Source organism: Scyliorhinus canicula, chromosome 2 (genome assembly GCF_902713615.1).
Source record: "Scyliorhinus canicula chromosome 2, sScyCan1.1, whole genome shotgun sequence".
Classification (NCBI taxonomy): domain Eukaryota; kingdom Metazoa; phylum Chordata; class Chondrichthyes; order Carcharhiniformes; family Scyliorhinidae; genus Scyliorhinus; species Scyliorhinus canicula.
In genome coordinates, this window is record NC_052147.1 from 83277466 (window position 1) to 83304774 (window position 27309).

The 27309-nt window shown below is 48.4% G+C and overlaps 1 protein-coding gene across 1 annotated transcript in view; it reads right to left on the reverse strand.

Moving 5' to 3' along the window:
- The window catches only part of g2e3 (G2/M-phase specific E3 ubiquitin protein ligase), a 336184-nt gene that overhangs the window by 184070 nt on the left and 124805 nt on the right, over positions 1-27309 (reverse strand). The window contains exon 6 of the mRNA XM_038790247.1: positions 18753-18918. Coding sequence (XP_038646175.1) covers positions 18753-18918 — 166 coding nt within the window. The remainder of the gene's footprint in view (positions 1-18752; positions 18919-27309) is intronic.

Here is a 27309-nt window from a genome sequence, read left to right on the forward strand (position 1 = left end):
GCAGAGGAAAAGAGAACTTCATTGAAAGCAATTAAAGGCCATTAATAAACAGAATGAACAAATTCATTCCAGATTCGACCTCTGAAACGCGAGGCTGTTCATACAACATTATGAACATCCTTGCCTCTGCTAATGAAATAATTTGCATTGCGTGTCAAAGATATACGAGTTAGAAGAAGTTGGAAAGGTGGGATAATTTAATCACTGCTATTTGACATGGATATCCAGCTCCATGTTTTTCATCAGACGCTGCAACGTGTGTCAGTATCAATTCAGACAGATTTGCTGTCACTGATTGAATTAGGTGGGCTTGTAGGGGATTGGTTAGATACTCATCCTTCATTCCCTTTGGTAAGCAAGTCAGAAGGAAAGGACTTTGGGAGAAAATTCGGGAATTCTATTTCTGTGAAAAGACATTTTGCAGACTTTTTGCAAGGTTTATCAGAATTTGAAGACGGCTTTATAAGGAAAAGTGCAGTTGTTTCTGTGGCTACAAGGGGAGAAACTGTTGTTTGTGCTCCCACAAAAGATTATAACTATGTTGGCTCGTGAACGGGAGCGAGGTGTTGGCGGGGGCGGCAACGGCCGTTGGAACCTGCATGTGCAGGTTGCAAAGGGCTGTTACAGAAGACCCATCTAAGAGTAAAGGATCAGTTGAGGCTGAGGAAGGGCCGGTGAGCCACATGTTCCACGGGGTTCAACAGGAGGACCCATGGGGTGGCGATTCTGGTGGATAAAGGGGGACGTTCCATGTCAGGCCATGCTCTGCATTGAGTGGATGCGGTCCTGGTGAAGGGTCCACCCCAGAGGTTGTTGGCAGATCCAAATTTTTGCATTAAGATGGGGAAGGTGATTGAGGAGTATGTGGAGTTTAACCAAAATGGGGAGGTTTCGCCATAGGTGATTTGGGAGGCATTGAATGCGGTAGTGAGGGGTGAGTTCGTTTCATTAAATTAAAATTAAAATACATTTAAAGTGCCAAATTCTCTTTTTTCCCAATTGAGGGGCAATTTAAAATCCACCTACCTTGCACATCTTTGGGTTGTGGGGGTGAGACTCACAGACATGGGGAGAATGTGCAAACTCCACATGGGCAGTGGCCTTGGGCCGGGATCAAATCCAGGTCCTCAGCGCAAGGAGGCAGTGCTAACCACATCCTGTGACAGGTTCAAAGGTCAGAAGATACGGAGGCAAATGCACTGAACACAGTCTTTGTCATGTGCAACTACTTAACAAACTGCATGAAATGATCAGTGTCGTCAGTCGAGCGAGACAACATCCTGTTTTAAAAAATATTTCTATTCAAGGCTTTTCAGATATATACACAAAACATAAGAGCAACACGTCAACCGGAACAAACAGCCACAAATCCCCAACCTCCCCGATACGAATACCCCACAACATCCTACTTCCCCAATTTATAACCCCTTTTTTCCACACCCCCCCTTGCTGACCCCTCAATTCACCTTGAAGAAATTAATATTGGAAATCCACCTCCGGGTGAATCCCTCTGCTGACCCCCCCGCAAAGCGAACTTGACTTTCTCCAACCACAGGAATTCTGCCAGGTCGCTCACTTCCACCCTGCGTTTGGTGCTCCGAGTCCCAACACAACAGAATTCGTCTCTGGGCTGTCAGGGAGGCAAAGGCCAATACATAGACCTCTCTACCCACCCGGACTCCCGGATCACCCCCACATGCGGACATAACATGTGAAAACCCCTGCCAGAATCCCCTCAGCATTCAACACTCCCAGAACATGTGGCCATGATTCAAGGGGCCCCCTGCACACCGCCCACACCTGTTTACCACTCCCACAAAGAACCTGCTCATCCGCGTCATGTGGACGCTATGCACCATTTTAAACTGCATGAGGCTTAACCTCGCACCATGATGAGGACGCAATCACCCTCCGCAAAGTCTCTGCCCATGTCCTGGCCCGCATCTCCCCTGCCAGCTCCTCCTCACACTTGCGCTTAAACGCCTCTACCGGAGCGCCCTCCCTCTCTATCAATTCCTTGTATGTATCCGACACCCTCCCCTCCCCATTTTGTCCTCCGACACCAACCTGTCCTGCAACACTGGAGGCTGCAGCCCCCGGAAGGATGGCACCTCTTTCCTCACCTGCACGTTCCTAAAACCATTCCCTTTGGGCAACTCTTACAATTCCTCCAACTCCTCCTGCCCCGTGAACATGCACCCTATAAGCAAGTCCATAAAATATTCTATCGCCACTTCCCGCCACCCCCGGAATCTCGCATCCAACTCCCCTGGCATAAACTTAGGGTTGTTGCACATCGGCGCCCACAACAACATGCTCTCCAGCCCAAATTGTTGCTCGCACTGGCTCCACACCCGTAATGCCGAAACCACCACTGCGCTCATGGGAGTACCTGACCGGTGAGAACTGAAGAGGTGCTAACAACAGTGCTCTCAAACTTGTCCCCCGACAAGACGCCGCCTCCATCCACCCCAAACCGACCTTCCTCCACAGCCCATTTCCTCACCATCGCAGTCGATAGGGTGCAGCCGTGAGATACAGAGGGGGACGTCAGCGAAACTCCAGCTGATTGGAGGGAAGCCAAAGACTACGGGCACAGATGGAGCCGGTGAAGTGTGGCACCGAGGCCAACACTGCTCCGGTGCCTACCGCAGTCAGCAGCTTGAGTGGGTCCAAGGCATGGCTCAGTCAACGACAACCATGGCTAACTGCCTTGACAGCACGTTTGAGGCGACATGTCCCAGTCCTAGGTGGACCTAGCCAGGGCTCTCCAGAGCATGTCCCAGTCACGGAGGCGCATCACGGAGGGAGTTGACACCTTGGTGCAGACATTGGGGAGCAGCCAGGGCTTCAGAGACACACGACGCAGTGGCATCCCAGACCTGCCCTTCACCCCGAGGTGACCCTCAGGAGCACCATGTAGGAGGAAGGGGGTACTGGGTGCCTACAGGGTGGTGATGGAAAGCACAAGTTCTCCCGAATTCCCCCGTCTGACAACGGTGCATCTCGGAGTCACTGTCCAAAACAGGGTGGTACAGTGAGGCATGTGCCGCAGGCAAGTGGGCTGGGGCTTTCCAGCCCTGAAGGACATTAAAGGCCACAGGGTGTCATAGAATCATAGAAGTTACAGTGCAGGAGGCCATTCGGCCCATCGAGTCTGCACCGGCCCTTGGAAAGAGCACCCTATCCAAGCCCACACCTCCATCCCATCCCCGTAACCCAACCCAAACCTGTTTTTTGTACATTAAGGGCAATTTAGCAGAGCCAATCCACCTAACCTGTATATCTTTGGACTGTGGGAGGAAACCGGAGCACCCGGAGGAAAGCCACATAGGCACAGGGAGAATGTGCAGACTCCGCACAGACAGTGAACCAAGCCGGGAAATTAACCTGGGACGCTTGAACTGTGAAGCAGCTGTGCAACCCATTGTGCTACATGGGTGTGGGAAGCAGCAGGCTGCCTCCACCCCTGATGTGCATCCAGGGGACACACCTAGACGTAGCAGCAGAGCACGGAAGGCAGGTCGAGGATGACAGAGCGCTGACCATTGTACATGATTAAAACATGCTGCACCGAGACACGCCCCACCACGATGCTCTGCACAAGGCACACCACGTGCAGGTGATGGGTGTGAGCGCGCACTCAGCAGACAGACAGGAGTCAGACTATGCTAGAGATTGAAGAGCACCAGAGCTTAGCTCACAGCGGACTACCATCACCCACCGGCCCTCGACAGTGACCCGCTGACAGTGCCAACACGCCATCACCCTGGAGAAGGTAGAACTTAGGGGGCCTCACGGTAGCATGGTGGTTAGCATCAACGCTTCACAGCTCCAGGGTCCCAGGTTCGATTCCTGGCTGGGTCACTGTCTGTGTGGAGTCTGCACGTCCTCCCTGTGTGTGCGTGGGTTTCCTCCGGGTGCTCCGGTTTCCTCCCACAGTCCAAAGATGTGCGGGTTAGGTGGATTGGCCATTCTAAATTGCCCGTAGTATAAGGTTAATGGGGGGATTGTTGGGATATGGGTTACGTGGGTTTAAGTAGGGTGATCATTGCTCGGCACAACATCGAGGGCCGAAGGGCCTGTTCTGTGCTGTACTGTTCTATGTCTAACTGTGCGGTTTGGGGGGTGGCAGAAGAGGGAGGGAGGAGAAGAGGGTGATGTGAATTAAGTGGGGGATGGAGGAGAGGTGTAAGATGACGTACAAAGCCACATGCCAAGAGAAGCAGGCGAGGATCCGGACCTATGCTGGACCCTCGCTGCCACCGCCTGTCTGCCATCCTCCAGCTGGTCTCACGGACACTGCCCTGGCTCGTCCTCCAGCTCTTACTGATCTTTTTTTTTTTAAGTGCCCAACTCATTTTTTCCAATTAAGCGGCAATTTCGCATTGCCAATCCACCTAGCTTGCACACCTTGGAGTTGTGAGGGCGAAACCCACAGAAACACTGGAGAATGTTCAAACTCCACACGGACAGTGACCCAGAGCCGGGATCAAACTTGGGACCTGGGTGCCGTGGGCAGCAGTGCTAACCACTGCGCCACAGAGGTGCCCTCTCGGCTCCTCCTGGTCTGGCCCCTCCTCCTCAGAGGTGGCTACATGTTCCTTCTCCTGCACCACCTCGTTCCACTGCTGTGCCAAGTTGTGGAAGGCACAACAGACTACCACAGAGCAGGCGGCCCTCTGGGGGGGTGTACTGCATTTTGAGCAATCTGAAGTACAGTTCAATGGCAGCCTGGCTGGCCGCATGGGCCTCGTTGTATTGGGTCCCCGCATTGGCCACCAGTCCCAGGGCCCCCAAAGGACGCCACCAGGGGTATCCCAAGAGCCAACCAGTGGTCCTCGAAGAGACCCGAGTTCTTCGACTGCCCCAGGACCTGTCTGTTGTGCACACTCCTGGGGAAGTGTACACACATGTCCATCAACTGGATGTGGTGGTCGCACACAAGTTGAACATTCAGGGAGCAGACCCCTTCTTGTTGATGAAGGACACTCCCTGGTGCGTGCAAGGCGACTTGCGTGCCATCTGTTACCACCTGGACCAGGTGCATCTCCACGATGGCAGAGAACCTGCTGCCTGGACAACTTGTTAGGCTTGGACCAGGTCAAAGTTTATATAGGTAGCTGCCCGGCCAAAAAGGGCATCCGTGACTTCACAGATGCACTTGTGGGCTATAGTTAGTAAAATGCCACAAATGTCCCCACATGAGCGCTGGAATGATCTTTAGACGTAAATCTTCAGGGCTGCGGTGACCATAACGACCACCGGGAGCAGGTACCCTCCTGCTCTACGTGCTGCCTAGTCCGCAAGGACATGGCACAGGTGCTGAACCGTTCACTTGTTGAGGCGGAGCCTCCTGCGGCACATGCTGTCCGTCATCTGCTTGAAAGACCAGCGAAGCCTGTGCACCTTGGGCTGTTGCTGGTCTCCCCCTCTGGGCCCCTCCTTGGGCTGATAGGCAACTGGGTCCTCGGGGCGTGAGGCGGGGCCCTCCACATGGACCGCCACCTTGAGAATCTGTCGATGCTGCTACCGCTGCCTTCTCCGCCGTCTGGTCTGCCACCAGCACCACGAGGGCAGCTTCCACTGGGTCCAAGATATCATCCATCTCTTGGAGGAATTGGAGAGAGTGAGATTGACAACCAGCGATGGCTCCCACCCCGTGACTCTCCAGTCCCTCATGGCTCCACCCACTTACCCCATCATATCCTCTTCCAGGGAGCCCTTCAACCTGCCATGCCACACCTCACCGGCCACAGCAGGGTCCCATGAGCATCAGACCCTCTATCCCAGACAACCTGCTGGTAACGTGACCGAGACCGGATTGCTGATTCCCTCACGGGTGCACACACTCACCCTCTGGTTGCGGGAATATCCCCAGTGCTTAAGCCCAGCCTCTGGGGGTTTGGATGTTGGCTGTTCTGTCTGTGGTGTTGAGGCCTAAAGTGGTCAGACAAAGTGTCCTAGTCTCAGAGTCTGATTGGGATGCTAGGCAAAAAGTCCAACCTGTGACATGGCACGTGTACCCACGAGAATCCACTTGGGAATATTTTGTTTATTAAACAGTTAACACCATATAAAAGGATAAAACCAAATAACTTACATCACAGTAACCATTAATTGGCATTCGCGATCGGTATAAACACAAAGCTCCAGCAGTGCAGTCGTGTAACGAAACCCGAATGCACAGTAGACAGTAAACAGTCAGCAGTCCAATAAAGTCCTCAATAGTCTGCAAGAACGTGCCTGCAGGAAACCACTTGTGTTTTCCATTTATGCAGTTCCAACAGAATTCCAAAGGTATCATTCCTCCATCAAGGTGCTCAATTAAGTTCCCCTCCAGGTTAGTCCACATCTTCCGGAACCTCATTCCAGGCCACAAGAGCTGGCTGCAAACAAGCAGGCGTGGCAGCTACCAGCAGGAGCAAGCAGCAAGTACAGCCCTTGGCCACCTGCAGATGCACATGAAGCTTAACCAAGTAAACAAAAAGAAAATAAGGGACAAAGCAAAAACGGGCCACCCTTAATAGGAGCACTGCCCAAACTAACATAAAGAGCAACGGAGGCGTAAAAATCAAAATGTGGTCAAAGGGATCCATAAAACACCCCAGACCCTGTGGTGCCCACCGAGCAGGAAAGGCCATAATGGTGCCAGAGGATATTGCGTGTCTCCTCTCCAGGGACACCCAGCCACGAATGAAGCTGCAGAAGAGGGGCAGACAGTTGGGCAGGACAACCCCCTCGATCACCCGCTGCCTGACCTGTTCATAACGATTTTCGCCAGGCCACGAGCAGGTCCTCTTCCTTTCCCACCTTTCCACACCGAGTGCGCATAGATTAGGAGCGTGTGCAAACAAAACTTTAGTAAAAGGGTTGATTGGAAACTAAAAAGGGGATGCAGTCTTAAATATTTAACATAGACATGGTCCATGGATTCCACAAGACCGCAAAAAGGGCTTAAGGCATTCCGTGATGCGGCGAGGGTTGTGGGGCTCCAGCTGGGGCCAATGTGGAATTCCGTCCGAGCAGGGATCCACTCAGGTGGAATTCCACTGCACACCTGCGCGTCCTGAAGAACAAGAATGCTGTTGAGTCAGAGCACGACCATTTTAAAGTCATGGATGGCATCAGCCGTGAGCTGGACACCCACCTGAATGAGCCAATTCGTGGGGTGTCATGCAACCCAGTCCTCCGCTATCCAGCAAGTCCATGACCTTGGTCACCCCTGCAGCCACAGCCCTCTGTTCCACCAGCCACTCAAAATAGTACTGATGGAGGTGCGGATTCCTGAGTAGCGTCTCCCTGATGACAGCCACCACTCCTGATGAGGGAGAGCTGCGATGCGAGACTACCAATGTTCCAAACTTTGAGAAGGTCTTGGTAAAAGATGGGCAGCGCCTGGAGGCAGTAACAAAGACCCGTCTCCATCCCCTGGACCCATCGATGAGCTCCTGTGGCCCCCTTTCCCCCTGCAGATATTGACATACTCCCTGTGCTTGAACAAGTGAACGTTGGCCTCCGCACAGTTTCTCAACTGTCCTGCCGGAGCTGCCCGCTCTGGCACCCTACAGGAGCTGCACATCATAGTTCAGGCTGCGCACCTGGCGGTAGAAATACATTACGAGGGCACACCATTGTGGAGGAGGCTCGACGTGGAGGTATCGCTGCAGGGAATGAAGACAGAAGGTCGAAGCCGAGGTGCGAAGGCACACTGGCACCTGACTTGCCTCCCTAAGCGGGAGACTCTGAACCTCAGCATCGAGCCAGTGCAGTCTTTTGACCCAGAAGTGAACAAGAAATCACTGGGGTTTTGTGACAAAGTCTGGGGAGGGGTCAAAGCGACCAGCCCGTATTGCAGCATGGATGCAATCAGCTAGTTATGATGATAAATTGACCCCTGTAAGACAGCACTTTGAGCAGTCCTGCCCAGCATCCCAAACAAGCGGTGATCTTGGCCTCCAAATCCTGCCAGTTCGCAGGCCAGGATTCCTCAGCTGGGCAAAGATAGACTCCCAAGTAGAGGATTCTGGTCCTGCTCCAGGTGAAAGGCCTGAGCTTCTCTGGGAGAAGGTCCATCTGCCACGGACTGACCAGGAGTACATCCTGGCAGAGGACGTGGCAGAGTACACAACCTGGCACTTGCGCATCCTCCGCAGGTCAGCAGAGTTGATGAACATTTGGAGCATGTCATCAGTATAAGCCGAAAGGATCACCCCAATGCCTGGCCGGCGCAAAGTCACTCGCGACAACTGCCTCGGCAGGAGGCTCACTGAAGGCACTATGTGGATAGAGTTAGCCAGACAAGGAACAGCCCTGATGCACTCCTCTCCCAAAGTGAAGGGATGCGGTCAGGAACCCATTACTCTTAACGAGACACTCCGCAGCAGTGTACAGAAGTTGGATCTGGGGGGCAAAATGCATCCCAAACCTGAATGCTCGCAGAGTTTCAAGTAAATACTCGTGATCTACCCTGTCAAATGCCTTCTCCTGGTCGAGGGGCAAGAAGGCACTCGACAGACTAGCCCTCTGCGAGTAGTGGATCAGGTCCCAGACCAGACAAATATTATGAATGGTCCGGCCCAGGACCGTGTAAGACTGGTCAGGATTGATCGTGTGGTCCAGCACGGTGCCAAAGCATGAAGGCATAACTTTGGCAAAGATTTTATAGTCTGTGCTGAGGATGCAGGCCTGTCGGCAGTTCTTAAGCAGGTGATCATCCCCATTGTTGGGCAGCAGGGCTATGTCCTTCAGTCGCGTGACTTTCCCCAGGACCCCCCAAGTAGTTGCTGCCCAGGACGCCCTGAAGAACTCGAGGGTCAGACCGTCAAAGGCTCCCCCAGGCTGCTAAGGGCATAGAGCTTCCCTGCACCCTCCAGGCCGATTTGCAGAAAGCCCGCCCAGAAAACTCTGCGAGCATCCTCGCTGGACGAATCAGAGAGAAAAGGGCAGTGTAGAAGTTTCAGTTTTGGGCCCTGATGCCCCCTGGATCCGAGAAGAGGGATCCGTCGGCCAGCAGCGTAAGGAGCTGCTAATTGACCCCACACCTTCTTTCCCAGCAAGCAGAAGGGGGAGCCATGGTCCATGCTCCTGAAGAGCAGGATCCGTGACCTCACGTACATGCTCCGGGACCCGACAAGTTGCAGCTCCCACCGTGTACCCTTCTTCTCTGTGTACACCAGCCACAGGGCTGGGTCCTCATCGGGCTGACCGAGGCGGGATTTCATGTTGAGCACCCCCGCTCCAACTTCTCGACCCTGGATTCCGCCTTTTTGTCCACCCCCTCGCATACTCCTGACAGTAGGTACGGACGTGAGACTTGCCCACATCCAACTCCCTACTTCCTTCTCCAGCTGGCCCAGAAGTGACAAAACAAGCCCAGGAACTGCTCATTCTCCAGCAGCAGGTTGTTAAAGTGCCAGTGGACGGTCCATGTCTGAGCACGAGATGGACCGAGCCTCACACACACCAAACGGAGGTCCTAGTACGGCACCTGCGGCACAAAAGCCGACGGAACACAGGGCAGGGTGCTCCCTTGAAATATAAAGGCGGTTGATCCTGGATGCTCCGACTAAGGTGAACACGCTGGAGTGAGAATGGAGAGTTTGCCAGACGTCCATCAAGTTGAGGGTCCTGACCAGGTCCCTCAACTTCATCACTGCTGAATGCAGTGCTGGGCACCATGGTGCAGTTAAAATCCTCAGAGGATGATGCACTCGCCTGCGTCAATGGTGCCGAGAAGAGTGGACGCTTGCCGGAAGACGTTGTTTACTGCGGGCCCGGAATGGGTGCGTAGACATTCACAAAGTGAAGCACCACTCCCCCGTCACAGACATCGAGGTGCAGCAAATGGCCTGGCACTGGCTTCTTGATCCCCAAAATCTCCAAATGAAAATGTGGGACATCTAAGCTAGCCACCCCGCCTGAACGGGGCAATCACTGAGGGAGGAGAGGGGAGGAAGGCACAGGGCGGTGGGGCACAAAAGGATGGGATGGTGCCCCAAATACAACAGAGAAAAGGGTAGGCAGTAGGTCTCCCAAGACAGTCTTATGATCACCGATGAGTGGATGGGGGACATGGTCTTCACCCCAGCAGGGGCCCAACAAAACTGTCCAGGTATGTTATCATAGAATTTACAGTGCAGAAGGAGGCCATTCGGCCCATCGAATCTGCACCGGCTCTTGGAAAGAGCACCCTACCCAAGGTCAACACCTCCACCATTCATGGCCAATCCATCTAACCTGCACATCTTTGGACTGTGGGAGGAAACCGGAGCACACGGAGGAAACCCACGCACACGTGGGGAGCATGTGCAGACTCCACACAGACAGTGACCCAAGCCGGAATCGAACCTGGGACCCTGAAGCTGTGAAGCAATTGTGCTATCCACAATGCTACCATGCTGCCCAACTCGTCATCTCGTCCCCCTACCACCTCTGTCTTAACACAGCAACCAGTCCTTTGGTGGGTGAGAGGACAGCGTCTTCAGCGAAGCAAATAAGTCTCACAAACCGTGGGTCCCACTCCCACCCATCCCAGCGCAATTGGCGGATGAAAAAAAGGCAAGTTCAAATACACCAACCTTCCTCTTCTCTTCATCTCCTTCCAGCTGTTGTAATAGCCTCCTGTTTCTCCTTCTGCAGATGGCTGCAAGGCCTCAGACCATAGGGCCCTGCAGGTGAACAAGGAGCAAGCAGTTCCAGCCCCTCCATCCTCCCTCTGTTGCAGGCAGTTTTGAAATCCAGTCCCAGGGTGAAGCCCAGGCTTAGCTGCAGAACTTCTCTCTCTCTCTTGCAGCTCCTGGTAGTAATCATTCAGAAATGGAATCGAGTGCAATGGGAAAGAGCTCCCCCTTCCCCATCTTGTAGTTCAAAAATCAGGCAGCAGCAAATTGCTCCTTCCTGTCCATTTTCCAGGCTGCAGAAATCATCAGCCTGCAAAATTTGTAATCCTCAGGTAGGAGCTCACAAAACACACACCATACACAGCCACTTGGGAGCTGGGAAGTGCTGCGTTACTGCAATTGCCAATTCTCCATCAGCAATAGCATTCAGCCGCGTGGCCAGAGACTACCATGGTCAGTGGGAGTTATGGGTGGTCTGTCGGACAGACAGACAGCAGTTGGAGTTGCCCGGGTTATGGGTACACAATCCGGGGGGAGGCAGCCATTCTGCCAGTTTCACATTTTACAAATTGTATACTAATCGGCGCCTGTGTGACCACTTGCTGGGGAGGCGGTTAGATCATGGGAGGCTGTTAGATAGGGGGTCGTTCCCGTTAATGGTACTGAGATTGGCTTTAATTGGTTTCTCGCCATGCGGCAGCAGGATTCGGTTCTCGTCAATGGGCTGGTTAGATTGTAAACCAATCGGAGCCGAGCGCAGACCAGGATTTTATCCGCTCCTGTGTTCTAACAGCAGTTAAATTACGCCCAAGGTGGTTACGAAGGCAGATAGGATACTTGCCTTTCTTACCCGGGGCACAGAATAGAAGAGGGGGGAGATTATATGGTGCTGTATAAAATAATGGTACGTCCACAGCTAAACTACTGTGTGCAGTTCTGGTCACTCGACTATAGGAAGGATGTGACTGCACTAGAATGGGTGCAGAGGAGATTCACCATGACGTTGTCTGGGTTTAAGCATTTCAGTCATGAATTGTTGTCACAGGTGATCTGATGGGCAATAATAAGAGTGTACCTCAGATTAAAAAAGGAAATCCAGGTGGGTGGCCACTGTCCAACACAAAATGGAAGTTTACAAAGAATGCAGGGAAAATGCACATGTTGCAAAAGCAAGCAGCTTGCAGAAGCGCTTGTGTATTCTGACTGCTGCAGAAACCAGACAGTACTGTGAAAAAAACAAGTTAGCATACTAATGAGGCGATACCCGGTGATTCCCAGGTACAATGGAAACAAGTTAACTCAAATCGCTACATTGAATAAAGGCCAGACTTCTCGGCGCCAAGAGAAGTCCAAAACAATAAGCCCCAAGAACCACCCAGTGATCGAGGGACTGCCCCATTATTGGGGAAATTCAAATCAATCGATTGGGAAGAGACCCAACCGATTGCAGGTTTATAGAGGGTCCGCCCTGAAGGATGCAAAGCCCCTGGGACCTATAAAAGACAGGTCACAGAACTGATTCGCTCTCTTGACCAGCCTCTCCTTGACCAGCCAGCCTTCCCAGCAGAACACCGTTGCAGCAGAAGACCTTGAGAAGGAGAGGCCTGGTCAGCAGCCGCCATCAATTAAGTGTCATACGCTACGAGAGTAGACACTCCTGACCCCTTTAGTCCACACCGACTGGAAGCCTGCGGATCCAGGACAAAGCTAGAGGCCGTTGTTCCCTGATCCGGCAGTTCCCTTATCCAGATAAGTATTTGGCCTGTTAGTGGTAGGATTAGCCCAGTCTTGTAGTTTTATATGCATAATTAGTAGATAACTGTATTATAATAAACGTGTCTTGTTTGAACTTACTAACTGGTGTATGGAGTTATTGGTCTGAACTTGAAACTTGTGGCGGTATCTTAACGATACCTGGCGACTCTAGAGCTAAGGAACGAAACAGAGCCAAATTGAGTGTAAAGCACACTCACCCAGAACGAGCAACATTTAAAGACACATAAAAAGTTTTAAATGTTTTAACTGCAATAGACTAGGCCATGTAAAGGCAGTGTTGATGGTTGAAGAAAAGCACTGGGAAGGTTGTCATGGTAAAACAGGATAAGTGGGGTTTGTTAAAGTGGTAAAGGAAAGCCCAAATGAAGCGAAGGAGGTGCAAAAGGTTGTACAGCCTGATTAAGAGGTGATTGATAAGAAGGTGCCAGATCTCTTTAAAGATCTCTTTAAATAATTTACTTGTGTGGGTAAAAAGTTTACTCATGTGTATCAGGAGGAAGTAAAGTCACAATTTTAAGAGATAAAGGAGATAGTCAATCTTTAATGGGAAGAGATGAGGAGTTATGTAGTTTGGAAAGAATATTGCCAGAAAAGGTGGGAATAAGTGGAATTCAGGGTGAGAAGAGTAGCGTTCCAATTCCATTATATTAGATAAGGTTGGACAGTCCAGTGAAGAGTGATGAAGTGGAAGTATGAGTAAGAGAGAAACTATCTTGTCCAGGAATACAGTTTATCTTCGGTAATGATACAGCTGGATCGCAAGTGGGAGTGATGCCTACTGTGGTTGATAAGCCAGTGGAAAAATCAGACAACTGAAATGTTGAAGGACGAATATCCTGGGATATTTCCGGATTATGTAGTAACAAGGTCGCAAAGTCACAGGTTAAGACAAGAGGAGAAATCAGAGAGTGAAGATAAAGTTGAAGTTCAATTATCAGAAATGATTTTTGATCAGATGGTTGAAAAAGAACAAGAACAGGTGGATATTTTTCATTCAGAAAAATTGGTGAAGTTACAACAGAAAGTTTTAGAAATAAACCGGGTGTATCAGAAAGCATACATGGAAGAGTAATCTGAGTGTGTACCAGAGTGTTATTACCGTAAAAGCGATGTCTTGGTGAGAAAATGGAGACCTTTACATATGCAGGCAGATGAAAAGTAGGCAGAAGTTCATCAAGTGGTATTGCCGGTAGGGTATAGAAAGGAGGTGTTGCGAGTTGCACATGAGGTACCAGTTGGAGGTAATTTGGGAATAAGGAAAACTCAAACTGAAATCCAAAAACATTGTTATTGGTCTCGACTACATACAGATATAGTTAAACTTTGTTGATCCTGTCACACTGAGTTAAATCGCTGGCTTTTAAAGCAGACCAAGGCAGGCCAGCAGCACGGTTCAATTCCCGTACCAGCCTCCAAAAACAGGCGCCGGAATGTGGTGACTAGGGGCTTTTCACAGTAACTTAATTGAAGCCTACTCGTGACAATAAGCGATTTTCATTTTTTATTCACATGTCAAGTGATAGGGAAACTCAAGCAGTGATAAAACCAGCGCCCTTAATACCCATTACAGCATTTGAGAAACCTTTTACAAGGGTCTTAATAGATTGCGTAGGACCGCTTCAGAAAACGAAAAGTGGGAATCAATATTTTTTGACTATAATTGATGTGTCTGCCAGTACGCAATGTTACAGCTAAAAAGATTGTGGAGGAGTTACTTAATTTCTTTACTAGATTTGGACTACCCACAGAAATACAATCAGATCAAGGATCAAATTTTTATCTCAAAGCTATTCAAAGAAGTTATGGATAGCGTAGGAATAAAACAATATAAATCAACTGCTTACCATCCAGAATTGCAGGGAGCATTAGAAAGGTGGCATCAGACATTAATGACAATGTTGAGGGCTTATTGTCAAGATTATCTAGAGGATTGGGATAAAGGGATTCCATTCATACTGTTTGCAATTAGGGATGCACCTAATGAGTCAACCAAATTCGGTCCTTTGGAATTAATTTTTGGTCATGAGGACCACTTAAATTGATTAAGGAAAAATTGGTGAGTGAGCAGTCGGAACTCGATTATTGGATTACGTGTCAAATTTTTGGGAACGATTAAATAGAGCAGGTGAATTGGCGAGACAGCATTTAAAGGGTGCATAACATATGATGAAACGGGTAGCAGACAAGAAATCCAAAGTTCGTAGTTGTTCCTGTGGAGATAAAGTTTTAGTATTGTTACCAGTGATAGGTGAACCTTTAAAAGCAAGGTTTTGTGGACCTTATCAGATTGAAAGTGAGGTGAATTATGTGGTAAGAACACCAGATAGAAGGAAAACTCACCGCGTGTCATCTGAATATGCTTAAAAGGTGCTTTGAAAGGGAAGGAGAGCAACAGGAGGAAGTTTTAATGATTCTAATTCAAAGTGACAAACCAAATCCAGATGACTGTGAATTTGACATACCTCAAATTAATTTTGAAAACGAGGATGTTCTTAAATTGGGATAAATTGTTGGGTTACCTACCAGAGGAAAAACGGACTGACCTTAAGGAGTTATTGATATCAGAAGGAAACCAGCTATTTTTGATAGGTAAAAGAATTATTGATTTCGCCATTTTGATGTAAATACTAAAGTCTGTGTCAAAATTCATGTTCAAATGAATTCCATCATAATTACAAAGATGTGCGGGTTAGGTGGATTGGTCATGCTAAATTGTCCTTGGTGTCTGAAATTGCCCTTAGTGTTGGGTGGGGTTACTGGGTTATGGGGATAGGGTGGAAGGTGTGGGCTTGGGTGCTCTTTCCAAGAGCCAGTGCAGACTCCATGGGCCGAATGGCCTCCTTCTGCACTGTAAATTCTATGAAATAAAAAGACTGCAAACACAACCTCAGATTACAAAGCGTACCGCTTGCAATAATAAAAGCATAGATTTGAAACATTTGAAATGTTTGCAGCCTAACTAGAAGCAAACGAAACAATTCAATGAAGGTCAAAAAGTGTACCATAAGTTAACATGAATCTACCATTGTTCAAAATGTGAATAAGTATAGCAGTTAGCAGAAACCAGATCTGATAAAAAGTGTAAGTCACATTCCAACACACAGCAAACACCCAAAGATGCAACATATTCACATCTGTGTTGCACATTGATCATTGACAACTAATCATCCAATCAAATGCATTTGATACTCATCCAAGCCAATCAACACATTACAGGGGTAGGAATTGATGGAGTCAGACTGATAACATTTTCCTTAAAGAAAGAGGTATGGGCAGCCATTTTCAACCCAGGATCACTCTATACTATTTATCAAACTATTCGCTGTCCTTATTTTGTATTTTCATATTTCTACTCTAAATCTAAAGTCTGCACAAGCTGTTTGCTTTGAGCAAGAAACCATTACTCTATTTTGAAAGTTCAATTCCTTTGTAAACCACTAAGTTTGATTATATTTCTTCAAGCCTTGTGCAGGGTTTTTCTTGAGAACATTTGATTTGTAGCCACAAGATGATTTCAAACTCTCAATTATAATCAATAGACACAATAAAAGATTTAATTTCGCACCCTAGAAGTGTAGCTTAAATTTCTACAGTTAAAGTGTATACGAGACTACACCGAACCGCATGGTAGATTTCAACAATATCACATGGGCAAGTTTGTGCAGATAAATTGGGAAGTACTAAAATGGCTATACTTGATGCATATGTGAGAAATGATGTTCCAATCAAACCACATCCATACATAATTGAAGTGGGTTGCAGCCAATGGAGCTCACCCATTGTGGTGGTACCAAAACAGGACGCTACACAATGGTTGTGTGTGGACTATAGAAAGGTTAATGCAGTTACAAGAACGGACTCTTTTCCTATCCCACGTTTGGAGGATTGCCTTGAGAAAGTAAGACAATCAGCTTTTATTTCCAAACTGGATTTACTTAAAGGTTACTGGCAGGTACCTTTATCCGAAAGGGCGAAGGAGGTTTCAGCTTTTGTGACTCCAGATGGTATATACCAATTCAAAGTTATGCCATTTGGCATGGAAAATCCCCCAGCCACATTTCAACGGTTAACTACCAAAGTTATTTCAGGATAACCCAATTATGCTGTATACATCGACGATCTGGTAATTTTCAGCCAGACATGGAAAGAACATTTAAAACATCTGATGGAGTTATTCGATCGACTTCAGGAGGCGGGTTTGGTGGTAAACCTAGCCAAAATTGAATTTGGAAAAGCTCAAGTCACTTTCATTGGCCATACAATTGGACAGGGTCGAATGGTCATACGGGATGCAAAAACAACAGTTATTGAGGAGTTTCCGAGACCCACAACAGGACAGGAAATAATGCGATTTATTGGTATGAGTGGATTTTACTGGAAATTTGTAGCGAATTTTAGCAGTGTGGTCGCTCCACTGATGGGCTTGCAGAAGAAACGTCTAAAATTTTAGTGGACATCGAAGTTTCAACAGGCATTTGACTGCCTGAAAGTTGTGATAACCAATGTTCCTGTGTTGGAGAATTACAAGGGACTCTGTGATCAGATTGAACTAAAGTATCTGACTTTAAAGAGAAATGCCGAAGCGTAGAGAAATGGATGGATCGTGCAGAGACCTTCTTGTCCAAAGAGACTGTCAATCGAGAAGCCGGTTCGGTGGAGGAAGAACTAAAGTGGACTATGTTATTATACCTGTTTGCATGTTTTGTTTTTGAAATGAAAAAGTATATTTACTGTGTGCATTTCTTAAAGGACAGTGAAAGGTGAAAAATGAAACCATCTTGAAGTTTTGGTTTATTTTTTTTTCTTGGGGGAGGTGTCATGGGAATGTCACTGAAGAAATGTTTGTCTGCTCAAGTGGCTGCAGTGATGTCAGAGTGTGGGTGGAGCTGAGCTCTGGCTCTGCTTTTTAGTTTCGCTTTGAGAAAAAGCTTGGGTGTTGGCTGTGTTTTTTACTTTTATTTTAGTGTTGGAGCTACAGCCAGCCAAAGAAGGTGTAAATCTGTTCTCTCTGCCATCTAAAGACTATCTCTTGATTATTTGGTGAATTCAGAGTGATAACTATTCTCAGTAGTGAATTTAAACCTGTTGTTCTTCTGTTAAAAGGTTTTTTTTTGTATTTTGGATGTTAAAAGGAACATTCCGAAGTATTCTTCGGGGATTGTATTTGAATTGATGGTTGCCAAGAAATTCACTATGTTTTAAAAGGGTTGACTGAGTTCATAGAATAAACATTATTTTGCTTCAAAAAATACTTTTAGATTTCTGCTGTACTACACTTGTAGAGTGGGCCGTGTGCTCCCCATACCACAATCTAGTAAAGGTTGTGGGTCAGATGATATACTTTGGGGTTCTCTAAACCCTGGCCCATAATAATAGGAAGAAACTTTCCCCTCTTACGACAGTGGCATGGTGGCACAGTGGTTAGCGCTGCTGCCTCAGTTCCAGGGACTTGGTTCTATTCTGGCTATGGGTGACTGTGTGGGGATTGCACATTCTCCCAGTGTCAACGTGGGATGCTCCGGTTTCCTCCCACAGTCCAAAGATGTGCAGCTTAGATGGACTGGCTACGCTAAATTGCCCCTGAAGTGTCCAAAAAGGTTCAGTGGTGTTACTGGGATAGGGTGGAGGCTTGGGCTTATGCTTAAATCGATTGCTCTTTCCAAAGGCCAGTGGAGACTCAATGGACCAAACGGCCTCCTTCTGCACTGTAGAGAATTTATGATTTTTAGTAAGAGGGGTCAATAACCAGGGGGGCTTGAGATTTAGCAGGGATTTGACCCAGAGGGTGGTCAGAATCTGGAACTCTCTGTCTGAAAGAGTGGGAGAAGCAGGAACTCTCACAACAGTTAAGAAACATTTAGATAAACACTTGAAGCACCAGAGCATAAAAGCTTGGGTTAAGTGCTGGAGAATGAGATTAGAATAGATAGGTGCAGACACAATGGACTGAAGGACCTCTTGAAATGAAATGAGCTGTGCTGCAAAACTATCGACTCTAAAGATAATATGCAACAGCCAGCAGCCGTTTATAAGAATATTTGTAACAAAAAACAGAGGGAAAAGGAGGGAGTAGATGCATAGAAAGATAAATATTTTGCACTCGTTTAAATTGATGATGGAAGCAAGAATATAAGTACACCAGAAAAGGAGATGGCAATCAGATACCCCCCAAAAAAAACCCAAAACTGTAGAATTTAAGTAACTAGGTCCCAAAAGTGCTCCCATTTTGTACTGAAGACTATCAACTATAATTTCAGAAGTGCAGGTGTATTGAAATTATTTTTGAAGCAGAGACCACACTACTGAATACTATCCCCAACAATGTATATAATTAATATTTTACGGTTCACTCACCTGCACACACTGTCTGTGAAACCATGTGTTTTTACAGCAAGGACTCTTCAAAATGTCATATGATGGAAGTGGGTCAATGGATTCTAAACAGACAGCACATGTGTAAGAACTACCTGACCATATAGATGGTACCTTTTGCACAGGTCTGTGCTCCCAACAGTAAGATCTGGAAGGTTAAAAGATAGGAACACCATTAAGATAATTTATGAAGATTGCAAAGTGATTCAATAGAATCCCTATAGTGCAGAAGGAGGCCATTCGGCCCATTAAGTCTGCATCAACCCTCTGAAACAGTACTCCACCCAAGCCCCATTTGTATAATCCTTTAACCTAACCTACTGATTGCTGGATACCAAGTGACAATTTAGCATGGCCAATCCACCTAACTTGCACATCACGGTAGCATGGTGGTTAGCATCAATGCTTCACAGCTCCAGGGTCCCAGGTTCGATTCCCGGCTGGGTCACTGTCTGTGTGGAGTCTGCACGTCCTCCCCGTTTGTGCGTGGGTTTCCTCCGGGCGCTCCGGTTTCCTCCCACAGTCCAAAGATGTGCGGGTTAGGTGGATTGGCCATGCTAAATTGCCCGTAGTGTAAGGTTAATGGGGGGGATTGTTGGGTTATGGGTATACGGGTTACGTGGGTTTAAGTAGGGTGATCATTGCTCGGCACAACATCGAGGGCCGAAGGGCCTGTTCTGTGCTGTACTGTTCTATGTTCTATGTTCTATGATCTTTGGACTGCGGGAGGAAACTGGAGGAAAACCACAGACACGGGGGAAAGTGCAAACTCCACACAGTCACCTGATGACGGAATTGATTCCGGGTCCCAGGCGCGGTGAGGCAGCAGTGCTAGCCTATTGCTTCCTATTTACCCTGTCGAAACCCCTCAATCTTATACACCTCAATCATAACCCACCACCCCCTCCCCGCCTTCTCTGCTCCAACGAAAACAATCTCCATCACAGATGCTCCATCCCAGCTACATCCGTTTGAATCTCCTCAGTACCCTCGCCAGTGCAATCATCTTCCTCCTCCAGTGAGCTGACCAGAAGGGCACACAATACTCCAGCTCTGCCCTAACCCAACGTTCTGTCCAGCTCCATCATGACCCCCTTCCTCATATTCTATGCCTGGACTGATAAAGGCCCAAATGCCTTAACTACCCTACTCACCTGCTCTGCCGCCTTCAGGGACCAGTAAACAAATTCCCATGTTCCATCTGTTCCTCTGGAGCTTCCTAGTGTCCTGCCATTAATTACATTCTCCCTTGTCCTATTTCTTCTTCCAAAGTGCATCACCTTGCACTGATCGTAGAATCTGCAGAAGGGGGCCCTTCGGCCCATCGAGTCTGCACCGGCTCTTGGAAAGAGCACCCTACCCAAGGTCAACACCTCCACCCTATCCCCATTACCCAGTAATGCCACCCAATATTAAGGACAATTTTGGACACTAAGGACAATTCAGCATGGCCAATCCACCTAACCCGCACATGGTTGGACTGTGGGAGGAAACCGGAGCACCCAGAGGAAACCCACGCGCACACGGGGAGAACGTGCAGACTTTGCACACACAGTGACCCAAGCCAGGAATCGAACCTGGGACCTTGGAGCTGTGAAGCAATTGTGCTAACCACAATGCTACCGTGCTTAAATTCGTTATTAAATACCAATCTTCCACTGCTCTGCCCATCTGTATGGACAGATTGGTATGGAGCCTGCCCTGCCCAAGACCGCAGGCATCGTGGGCCTGCACTGCGATGTAATGTTCTATGTTCTAATACAAACTACAAAAGGCTGTGAATGTAGCCCAGTCCATCACGCAAACCAGCCTCCCATCCATTGACTCTATCTATAATTCCCGCTGCCTCAGAAAGGCAGACAGCATAATTACGGACCCCACGCACCCCGGACATACTCTCTTCCACCTCTTTCCGTCAGGAAAAAGATACCAAAGTTTGAGGTCATGTACCAACCGACTCAAGAACAGCTTCTTCCCTACTGCCATCAGACTTTTGAATGGACCTACCTCGTATTAAGTTAATCTTCTCTCTACACCTTGCTATAACTGTAACATTATATTCTGCAGTCTCTCCTTCCTTCCTTATGTACGGTATGCATTGTTTGTACAGCATGCAAAAAACAATACTTTTCACTGCATACTATTACATGTGACGATAATAAATCAAATCAAATAAATAAAATCAAAAATGTGACCACCCTTCCTCACTCAAGACTTTGAAAAGAACCTGGAAATAGTCTCAGAATAAAGATTAAAGTCTACAGGCAGTAATTCTTACATCACTTCTCTATGGGTGAAGTATGGGTACAGATAAAGCAGCGAGAGGCATTCCATCATTTTTTTAAAGAATGTAGAACATTACAGCGCAGTACAGGCCACTCGATGTTGCGCACACCTGTGAAACCAATCTAAAGCCCATCTACACTATTCCATTATCATCCATATGTTTATCCAATGACCATTTGAATGCCCTTAGTGTTGGCGAGTCCACTACTGTTGCAGGCAGGGCATTCCACGCCCTTACTACTCTCCGAGTAAAGAACCGACCTCTGACATCTGTCCTATATCTATCTCCCTTCAATTTAAAGCTATGTCCCCTCATGCTAGCCATCACCATCCGAGGAAAAAGGCTCTCACTGTCCACCCTATCTCATCCTCTGATCATCTTGTATGCCTCAATTAAGTCACCTCTTAACCTTCTTCTCTCTAACGAAAACAGCTTCAAGTCCCTCAGCCTTTCCTCATGAGATCGTCCCTCCATACCAGGCAACATCCTGGTAAATCTCCTCTGCACCCTTTCCAATGCTTCCACATCCTTCCAATAACGCGGCGACCAGAACTGCACGCAATATTCCAAATGCGGCCGCACCAGAGTTTTGTACAGGTGCAACATGACCTCATGGCGCCGAAGCTCAATCCCTCTACCAATAAAAGCTAACACACCGCACGCCTTCTTAACAACCCGATCAACCTGGGTGCAACTTTCAGGGATCTATGTACATGGACACAGAGATCGCTCTGCTCATCAGCACAACCAAGAATCTTACCATTAGCCCAGTACTCTGCACTCCTGTTACTCCTTCCAAAATGAAGCACCTCACACTTTTCTGCATTAAACTCCATTTGCCACCTCTCAGCCCAGCTGTCCCTCTGTAACCTGCAACATCCTTCCGCACTGTCGACAACTCCACTGACTTTAGTGTGATCTGCAAATTTACTCACAAATTGACAAACAGCAGTGGTCCCAAAACAGATCCTTGTGGTACACCACTAGTAACTGAACTCCAGGCTGAGCATTTCCCATCAACCACCACCCTCTGCCTTCTTACAGCTAGCCAATTTCTTTTTTTTTAATAAATTTAGATTACCCAATTATTTTTTCCAATTAAGGGGCAATTTAGCGTGGCCAATCCACCTACACTGCACATTTTTGGGTTGTGGGGGCGAAACCCACGCAGACACGGGGAGAATGTGCAAATTCCACACGGACAGTGACCCAGAGCCGGGATCGAACCTGGGACCTCAGCGCTGTGAGGCGGTTGTGCTAACCACTAGGCCACCGTGCTGCCCTTGCTAGCCAATTTCTGATCCAAACCGTTAAATCACCCTCAATCCCATGCCTCCGTATTTTCTGCAATAGCCTACCGTGGGGAACCTTATCAAATGCTAAACTGAAATCCATATCCACCACATTAACTGCTTTACCCTCGTCCACCCATTTGGTCACCTTCTCAAAGAACCCAAGAAGATTTGTGAGGCACGACCTACCCTTCACAAAACATTGTTGACTATCCCTAATCAAATTATTCCTTTCTATATGATTATCAATCCTATCTCTTATAAACCTTTCCAAGACTTTGCCCACAACAGAAGTAAGTCTCACTGGTCTATAGTTACCGGGGTTGTCTCTACTCCCCTTCTTGAAAGCTACTTGCAACATCAGGTGGCAGGGCAAATCCCCAATACAGAAGTGTTGAACACCTGACATAGAGCATGCCACCAGAATTCAGCTTTGTTTGGTCAATCATGTGTTTCGTATGGATGATTCCTGTATGGCACAGGCAGTATTCTACAGTCAGCTGAGCACTGGAATCCATACCAAAGGAATCCATACCACAGGGCATCTCAAAGACATAAAGTCAGACTTCAGATGGTGGCTATGGTTGACCGGTTGCACACAGTGTAGCTCCTGCATGGAAGTGTAGTTTTGGTCCGAATAGGAAGGAGAGAAGAGGGCAGTGGATTCACCCCCAGTGTGGGATGATGACTGGCTACCAGACCCGATTAAAGTCGGTAAGAACCCTTGCCCAGAAGCGCAACAACGGTGGGAAAGATGGTGAGAAAGGTGTTTTTTTGTCGCCGGCCAATTTACAGATGGAGCAGCAAATGAGTTTCATTAAGGGGCAATTCAGACTGCAGTGCAAGGAGATGGATGCGGACTGTTCGGTGGAAATTGAGGTTGCGAGTGGAGAAGTAGCTGGAGGCACAGGGAGCGACGAGCAAGGAGATGGAGAGGACAGTATCGGATTGGAGCGATCAAATTGTCTCGTTGGAAGTCGAAATGGCGATGATGGGATGGGCCGGGGTCAATCCCGGGTCCTCGGCACCGTGAGGCAATAGTGCTAATCACTGCACCATGCCACCCTTTTCATGAATGTGATGTTGATATGTGTGCCTTGCTGTGGTTGGGGTGATGGGGGTTCCCCTGCCTGCGGTACCTGTTGAGAGAAAGGTGGGGGGTTGATGGGACTCTGTCTGTCGGGTGGCAGGAATTGAGATGGGTCGATGAGGGGGTTGGGTGGACGAGATGGGATAGGAGGTAGTGGTGAGGCTCTTTGTCTGGCCCTCCAGGTAGAAGTTGCCATACTAGTAAGCAGAAGCAGAGTGGGGGAGGGAGCTGTGATGGGTAGCCGGGGGGGGGGGGGGGGGGGGGGGGGGGGGGGGGGGGGGTATGTTGGTGACACAGTTGTTATTAAGTTGGAATTAGATATTGGGGGGGGGGGGGGGGGGGGCAGCATGGTGGTGCAGTGGTTAGCACTGCTGCTTCACTGCATTCAATTCCGGTCCTGGGACATTGTCCGTGTGGATTTTGCACATTGTCCCAGTGTCTGCTTGGGCCTCACCTCCACAAAACCAAAAGATGTGCAAGACAGGTAGATTGGCCACGCTAAATTGCCCCTTAAAAATAAAGAGAACACAGAACATACAGTACAGAAGGAGGCCATTTGGCTCATCGAGTCTTCACCGGCTCTTGGAAAGAGCACCTTGCTTAAGCTAACACCTCCACCCTATCCTCGTAAACCAGGAACACCACCTCACCTTTTTGGACACTACGGGCAATTTAGCATGGCCAATCCACCTAACTCGCACATCTTTGGACTGTGGGAGGAAACTGGAGCACCCTTGGGGAAACCCGCGCAGACACGGGGAGAACGTGCAAACTCCGCACAGACAGTGACCCAAGCAGTGAATCCAACCTGGGACCCTGGAGCTGTGAAGCAACAGAGCTAACCACTGTGCTACCGTGCTGCCCCAAGCTGGAGGGGGCGACCATTTTATGTGGGCTCAAGTCGGTGGGGAATGGAGACGATGGTGGATCTTAATTGAGAAGGGAGTTGGGGTGTTTATGGAGCAGATGGGGGTAGGAGGCAGACTGGATCAATGGAGGGTTAGGCACCCAGTTGAGAGAGAATACTCCTTTTTCTGCCATATCCACTGGATATACTTGAGAATTAATTTATTTATGGTGGGGAAGGAGGTGCTGCTTAGGGCGGGGGGTTGTGAGGGCGGAGTGTGCAGGTATAGTCTTCTCGGATCATTCGCCGTATTACGTCGATGCGAGGCTGGAGTTGGGGTGGGCACAGAGACCAGGGTGGTAATTTGATTTGGGATTATTGGTGAATAAAGACTTTTGTGATAGGGCGCATAGACGATAAAGGATTATGTAGAATTCAATCAAAACCGGGTGGTCTCTGCAGCTACATTCTGGGAGGTGTTAAAGGTGGTGGTTCAGGGGGAAAAGGAGGAGTAAGGGAGGTTGTTGGAAGGCATTGTAGACTTGGACAGTAGATTTGTGGCGGTGTCGATGAGGGAGCTGTTGGCGTAAAGGAAGGGTTTGCAGGGGCAATTTGATCAGTTAACGACAGGGAAGGCAATGGGTCAACTCTGTCGACATGCTGTTAGGCAATGTGGACATTCTGAATTCTCCCTCTGTTTACCTGAAACAGGCGCTGGAATGTGACGACTCGGGGCTTTTCACAGTAACTTCATTTCCGTGTTAATGTAAGCCTACTTGTGACAATAAAGATTATTATTATTATTAGTGTGAGGGACACACAATACTGGCGAGAATGCCAGTCAGTTGCTGGCACATCAGCTGAGGAGGCAAGTGGCGGCAGGGGAAAGTGAGATGGGTCGATGAGGGGGGTGGTTGGACGAGATGGGATAGGAGGTAGTGGTGAGGCTCTTTGTCTGGCCCTCCAGGTAGAAGTTGCCATACTAGTAAGCAGAAGCAGAGTGGGGGAGGGAGCTGTGATGGGTAGCCCGGGGGGGGGGGGGGGGGGGGGGGGGGGGGGGGGATGTTGGTGACACAGTTGAGGGTGAGGGCGGCAGAGGGGAGAGGATTGGATTTTGTTTATTGTCACATGTATCAAGGTACAGTGAAAAGTATTTTTCTGCGAGCAGTTCAACAGATCATTAAGTACATGAAAAGAAAAGGAAGTAAAAGAAAATACATAATAGGCCAACACAAGGTACATAATGTAATTACATAACACCGGCTTTGACAAAGAGTCATCGGACTCGAAACGTGAGCTCTTTTCTCTTCCTACAGATGCTGCCAGAGTGCTAAGATTTCCCAGCATTTTTTCTTTTGTTTCAGATTCCAGCATCTGCACTAATTTGCTTTTATACATATCTTTTATACATTGAGTGAAGCATACAGGGATGTAGTGCTAATGAGGTCAGTCCATAAGAGGGTTGTTTAGGAGTCTGAAAGCAGCAGGGAAAAAGCTGTTTTTGAGTCTGTTCATCCGTGTTCTCAGACTTTTGTATCTCCTGCCCGATGGAAGAAGTTGGAAGAGTGAGTAAGCCGGGTGGGAGGGGTCTTTGATTATGCTGCCAGATTTCCCCAGGCAGCGGGAGGTGTAGATGGAGATAATGAATGGGAAGCAGATTCGTATGATGGACTGGGCTGTGTTCACAATTCTCCCAAGTTTCTTGCGGTCTTGGTCCGAGCAGTTGACATACCAGGCTGTGATGCAGCCCGACAGGATACTTTCTGTGTGTATCTGTAAAAGTTGGTAAGAGTTAATGTGGACATGCCGAATTTCCTTAGTTTCCTGAGGAAGTACAGGCGCTGTTGTGCTTTCTTGGTGGTAGCGTCCACATGGGTGGACCAGGACAGATTTTTGGATATGTGTACCCCATGGTACTTGAAACTGCTAACCGTCTCTTGATGCTGACAATGTGACAGTACTTTGCTTCCTGAAGTCAATGACCAGCTCTTTAGTTTTGCTGGCATTGAGGGATAGGTTGTTGTCACTGCACCACTCCACTAGGTTCTCTATCTCCCTCCTGTATTCTGACTCGTCGTTGTTCAAGATCTGGCCCACTATGATTGCATCGTCAGCAAACTTGTAGATGGAGATGGAGCCACAAAAGATTAATGTAGATAGAGCCGGAGCCGGAAAAGATCAACAAAGTCTTTGAGGACCTTTACAGCATGTTGTGCAGCTCGGTGCCTGGGGCAGAGGCGGTGGGTATGAGGGGGTTCTTGGATGGGCTAGTGGTCCCAAAAGTGGGGGAGAACAGGCGGTAGACATAGGAGGAGCCACTAAGTTTGTAGAAGATAACGGTAGGGGTGGGGTCAATACAGTCAGGGAAGGCACCGGGGACATGTGGCTCCCCGGGCAAATTTTAGAAACAGTTTTTGGGGGATTTGGCCCTGCACCCCTTGAGTATGGTCAATGAGCACTGGAGAATGGGGAGCTGCCAAACACGCTGGCGCAGGCCTCTAATTCTTTGATTCCAAAGAAAGACAATGACCCACTGGAATGTGCTTCATACAAGCCAATTCCATTATTAAATATGAATGTAACGATCCTGGCAAAGTCATTGGCGAATCGATTGAAGAGGCGTGTGCCGGAGATAGTGGCAGCAAGGTTTGTGAAGGTGCAGTGGTTATCCAGTAAATCTAGGAAGCTATTGAATGTGGTCATGACCCAATGGGCAGCAGGGTGCCGGACATGATCGTAGCGGAGAAGGCCTTTGACCGTGTTGAATGGCTATTTGTTTGAGGTTCTGAGGAGGTTTGGGCCGACATTTGTGGCATGGGTACGATTGCTCTATTCATTCTCCAAGGATGGGGTGGAGTCAAGTTTTTTTAGGCTGCATAGGAGAACGGGCAGGGGTCACCGTTACTTTTGCACTGACAATCGAGTCGCTGGTGATTACGCTCCAGGCCTCAGAGGGGTGGCAGGGGATTATGGGGCTAGCACAGGGTGTTGCGATTTGCAGACTACTTGCTATTTGCAGCCTA